Below are 5,644 nucleotides of genomic sequence, written 5' to 3'. Positions count from 1 at the left end.
GCCCCTCCCCTAAACTCTAACAAGAGGGGCCCATAGGAGAGTGTTCTGGGATCCCAGAGATGTGATTTCAATTCAGAATATCAGAGAACAATAAAATCACCAGAACAATTTCATTTAAATATATCCCTTAAGGGTTCCCCTAAATGTAAGAAGACAAAGAAATCCAGACGCACAGATTCATGCAATTTATTTTTTATTTAGTTTTGGAACCACACTTGGCAATAGTCAGGGCTGACTCCTGACTGCACTCAGGGATCACTCCTGGGGCAGTTCAAGGAATCACAAGGGAGCTGGGTCGAACCTGGGTTGGCCTGGGGCCAACTGTCACAGGATGTGGCTCAGGCACTGCATCTCCAGCTCAGCGGTAGAACAGGAGCACGGATGCCTCAGTGATCTCTCGACTGCTGCTATACCCGATGTGAGTTCCATATCCATTCCAGTCAAAGGCAGAGAAGTCCCCACACTGCTGGGGGTTACCCTCTGGGAAGAAGCCGCCTCCCCCAATGCAGTGCTGGAAGCAGAAGGGCCCAGTCAGTGAGGATTTTGCTGCCAAAAGCAGTCCAGTGTGCTTGTACCTTCCAGCCACATTCTTTAGTTGTTGGTGGTAGGGTTTTTTTGGGGGGGGGAGGGGCACTCAAGGTTTACTCCTGGATCTGAGTTTAAAAATTACCACTGGCAAGTTCAGGGGACCATATGGGATACTGGGGATCAGACCCAAATTAGTCAAGTACAAGGCAAACACCCTACCCACTATGTGTCCTACTATGCCTTCCCTTGAAACTCTCTTCCTCAGGAACCTCTGAAATCAGGCTCTTCCAGGCTTCTTTGCTGCCTCCTTCATTGCCCCTCAGAGCCCTCTCCCACCTCTCTTCCCTTCCCAGGCCAGCCCCTAAATACTCTCTGAAGGGCTCTAGCTGCATCTCCCCCCTTGAAGCTCCCCTCCCAGATTTCTGGTGCTCTCAGCCTCCTCCTGTGACCACAGCACCTGCATGCTGTGGGTTTGTGCCCTGAAGCCCTGCAAGGACCTTCATCCCACACCCCTGGGTCCTGAGAACACACAGTTCTGGAATCCACCCAAGCAAAAGCAAAGGAGCCCTGTCCTCATGTCCCTGCCCTGCCCTATCCTTAAACTTGTCACTATCAGATAGCAGCTGGTCTTCCAGAACAATCTGGTGCCATTTTAGCCTCTGTCCTCATCATCGCTCATGTCACAGAGTGACCCATTAGTCACCTAGACCTGATCCACATCCCTTCTCATCACTTGCTGCATCCCCTACACATACCCTTATGCTTTCACATTTCTATTCCTCATCTGTACTTCCAGAGGACCATCCCGGTCCATCTCCCATACCTGGAGTATGAGCTCCTGTGTGTGTGTGTGTGTGTGTGTGTGTGTGTGTGTGTGTGTGTGTGTGTGTTTTGGTTTTTGGGCCACACCTGGTAATGCTCAGGGGTTACTCCTGGCTATGCACCCAGAAATCACTCCTGGTTTAGAGGACCATATGGGATGCCGAGGATCGAACCAAGGTCCATCCTGGGTCAATCGTGTGCAGGGCAAACGCCCTACCACTGTGCTATTTTTCGGCGCTGTTTTGTGTGTTTTGGAGATCTTGCACGGTGTGTGAAGGTCCCACTCATGAATAGTGGGACAAACAGGAGCCATAGAGAAAGTTTAGGAAAAAGAACCTCACACACATCTGAACACATGGGTATACACACAGACACAGGCACAGACACACAATCCACTTGCACAGGCTGTTTCCCCTCCACCCAGACTCACAGTTTCTGTGTTACATCCTGTGACTCTCATTCCTGCACACAGAGCATTGGCTGCTCTCTCGTTATTGAACACCCGGAACTGGATGAACCCGGCCTCAAACTCCTCTGGAAAGAAGAACAGGGAAAGATTAATTTCAAGTTTTCAGGGCAGGGTTGGAGCCATAGTACAGTAGGGAGAGCATGTGCCTTGTACGAGGCTAACCTAAATTTGATCCCCAACATCCCATAAGATCCCCCGGGCCTGCCAGGAGTGATTCCTGAGTGCAGAGTCAGGAGTAACCCCCTCAGCACTGCCAGTTGTGGCCAAAAAAAAACAATATAAATTTTTTAAGAGTAAGTTAAAAAGGTTTTAAAATAGAAGCTAGAAGGATAGTACATAGGGTAGGCATTTGCCTGGATTTGAGCTGGAAGATGAGAAGCGAACAACTCCATTCAGCAGAAGAGATTGGAAAAGAACCTTATGCAGATGATCAGATAGTGGAAAAAAAATACTCAAGGAATGTGAACAAATGAAAATAGAAGTCTCTGATAAATTTAACAGATACCTAAATCAGAAGTTAGGGAGTCCCTGTGCAGCTGCAGGCTGTGATATGGCTTACAGAGATCTCTCTATCTGGGACAAGGGACAAATGGGCCCACAGGACACTTGTCTACCGGAAGCTACAAAGACACTGACTCCACAATGTGAACATAATTCTCAGCTCTCCCCACCAAAAAAAGAAAAAAAAAAAAAGCCTGGAATCTCTCCTGCTATGAGGATCCTGTTAACCTAATGGAACCCTTCCCCCAACACCCTTTTACCTAAATTTTTTTTGAGATGTTAATCCCACCTGGATGATCAGAACCACCCACACCTGAGATGGGGCAGGCTGTTTTTTTTTTTTTTTGGTTTTTGGGCCACACCTGGCGGTGCTCAGGGGTTACTCCTGGCTGGCTGCTCAGAAATAGCTCCTGGCAGGCACGGGGGACCATATGGGACACCGGGATTCGAACCAACCACCTTTGGTCCTGGATCGGCTGCTTGCAAGGCAAACGCCGCTGTGCTATCTCTCCGGGCCCGGGGCAGGCTGTTTTAAATAAAGAATAAAAATGTCTGTCTGGGGGAGGCAAAAGGAGTAGCAGTAGTGAAGGGCAGAGAGAGAGGGGCAGCAGAAGGTTAGCAGAAAAGGCTTGTGTGAGGAAAAGCATATGGCAGACAGGGCCATGGAATAAAGAGAGCTGACTCCAGTGAATATCTTAACTGACTACTTGTGAATTATTTCTCCTCCATAACCCTGCTTCTTCAGACCTGTCAATCTAAGGGAATAGAGGGGCTGTGCAGGGGGATGACTCACCCAACATGTGGATCTCTATATAGTTTATATATATGTTTATATTTGTTTATATATAATTTATATACATATAAATATTGCTTTTTGGGCCACACCCGGTGATGCTCAGGGTTTACTCCTGGCTATGTGCTCAAAAATTGCTTCTGCCGTGGGGGACCATATGGGATGCCAGAGGATCTAACTGTGGTCTATCCTAGGTTACTGCATGCCCTACCGTTTGCGCCACCAGTCCAGCCCCTGTATTTTATATTTTTAATTAAAGACCTAATTCCAGAAGAGATAGCACAGCGGCGTTTGCCTTGCAAGCAGCCGATCCAGTACCAAAGGTGGTTGGTTCGAATCCCGGTGTCCAATATGGTTCCCCGTGCCTGCCAGGAGCTATTTCTGAGCAGACAGCCAGGAGTAACCCCTGAGCAACGCCGGGTGTGGCCCAAAAGCCCCCCCAAAAAAAAAAACCTAATTCCATAAAATACGCATGATGGTGAAGGGACAGAAGGCAGAGCAGATGCAGAACAGAAGCGACCTCATGATGTTCTGCTCCACTTGCCCCTGGGCAATGGGTCCATGCTCGCATTGGTTTGAAAATACTCACTTTGACCATAGGGGGAATAGTAAGAGGCAGTTTTTTTGACATCTCCATAGTCATAGTCCACTGGAATGGCAGGACCGTTGTCAGTCAGACAGTTGCCAAGGCCATACTTCACAGGGTATATCTGTAAGAGCCAACGGAGGGTGTGTGAGTGCAGCGTCCACCCTGGGCTCAGATCTGGAAAGGTGGGTCCTGAGGTGGGACTCAGCTTTTCTCCCACCCACTCCAAGGCTCCCTCAGTCTGGCTCAGAGCTCCTGAGAAAGCAGCAGAGAGGACACAGCGACCCAGGGTGCAGACTCATATCACCACTGGAGTGTCCTGGACAAAGCCCAACTGCACTTCACCCCATTGTGGACCCTGATCGTCCTGTAGGCACCTCCACCCCGAAGCCTGGGTACCTGGTAGAGGCCAAAGAGGTTGTTCCCGTAATTCCGGAAGAAGTTCGAGAAGGTGTGATACCGAAGCAGTGAGTTGTCTCTCCAGGACTCCAGCGGAGTCAGGTTAGGTACATGCCAGATGCCAAGGTTCTCAGCCTGGATGTCGTAGTAGCCAGGGTTCTGCAAGACACCCCAGAGCCTGATGGCACCATGCACACGTCTACTCCCCACTGTCCCAAAGAGCCAGAAAACTAAGTGTGACCCAGGAGGAATGAGGGGAGAAGCAACCAAGGCCCTGCTGTCCACACTCCTCCACCCTGGGCCCACCCTGACACCAGGAGCTCAGCCAGCCTACTGCACCCTGGTACAGGCCAGGCCAGTGGTGCTCACCTTGTAGTCATCACTGGTGGCCGCCTCAGCAGACCCAAAAGTGTTGTAATTGGCCCAGTTATTGTCCCCCGCCGGGTAGTCAGCGCGGTTGCCCTGCTGGCTGGACCAGCGATCCCCCGCCGTGCACTTCCCAGCCAGGTGGTTCTCGTGCACGCTGGCCACCAGGGTCCAGCCGCCCCCGTCCGTGGTCATGTCACAGAAGGTCTGGTAGATGAGCCCGTTCTTCGTGCGAAGCTGATATAGCCCATCTGTAAGGAACACCCCAGATGCCCGGGCTCAGAGCTCTGTCACCAGACCCAGAATGTGCAGTCTGGGAAGTTCTAGCGTGGCTAGTGGCACCTTGTCTCTCTAAGGAGCTCCCAGGGTCATCTTGAATGGTTACAAACCGCTCACCCCAGTTTCTATTCCTGCTGCAATGACCGTGCAGAGCAGATATTCCTGGTGTCTTCTGGTTCAACGTTCCCTGAATGTCCCCTGAGAATCACTGATTCCAGTGCTGAGTCCCCAAATGCAAAGGGACACGTTTGTTGTCCCTGGAGATGACCAAAGCCTCCCCCAGTTCGGCTGAGCCTGAGCAGATAGTCTGCTTTGCTCCCCCATCCCCCGTGCCCTTGGGACTCATACATACCCTTTGAGTCCTTTCGATCCTGTTTGATTTCTTTGCAGCTCCGACGCAGGTAGCTCTCTCTGTCTTTGTCTGGTGAGGGAACCCCTCCGGTCTCAGGTGGCTCCAGACACAGACCTGCTCCTGTGGAGACAGAGTCATTCTCTCCGGGGGCGAAACACACTGTCCTCCAGGACTCACAGCCTTGTCTCTCACCTGCACTTGCTTTCAGACTGGGTTCTCCTTCTCTCGGGCTATGTGACCCTGTTCATAGCCGGCAGCACTGACTGATCTGTCCCCTCACTCTCTAAGGACCTCCCAGGGTCATCTTGAGTGGTCACAAACCCCTCACTCCGTTTCCTATTCCTGCTGCAAAGACGGTGCAGAGCAGATATCCCTGGTGTCTTCTGGTTCAACGTTCCCTGAATGTTCCCTGAGAGTCACTGATTCCAAATGCAAAGGGGGCATGTTTGCTGTCACTGGAGGTGACCAAAGCCTCCCCCAGTTCGGCTGAGCCTGAGCAGATAGTCTGCTTTGCTCCCCCATACCCCGTGCCTTTGGGACTCACACATA

At 51.1% G+C, this 5,644-nt stretch overlaps 1 protein-coding gene across 1 annotated transcript; it reads right to left on the bottom strand.

The window, feature by feature from the left end:
• Nucleotides 1-345: 345 nt before the first annotated feature.
• Nucleotides 346-5,399, bottom strand: LOC126028478 (intelectin-1a-like). Its single transcript, XM_049787450.1, has 7 exons — nt 5,387-5,399; nt 5,096-5,215; nt 4,468-4,715; nt 4,099-4,257; nt 3,703-3,823; nt 1,781-1,884; nt 346-511 (listed from the first exon to the last, which is right to left on the bottom strand). Exons 1-7 carry the CDS (start codon nt 5,397-5,399, stop codon nt 359-361), a joined length of 918 nt encoding a protein of 305 aa, XP_049643407.1. The 3' UTR covers nt 346-358.
• Nucleotides 5,400-5,644: the final 245 nt, after the last annotated feature.

This window comes from Suncus etruscus, chromosome 14 (genome assembly GCF_024139225.1).
Source record: "Suncus etruscus isolate mSunEtr1 chromosome 14, mSunEtr1.pri.cur, whole genome shotgun sequence".
Taxonomy (NCBI): domain Eukaryota; kingdom Metazoa; phylum Chordata; class Mammalia; order Eulipotyphla; family Soricidae; genus Suncus; species Suncus etruscus.
The sequence above is the reverse complement of the archived record's forward strand: the minus strand, read 5'-3'. Positions and strand labels throughout refer to the sequence as shown.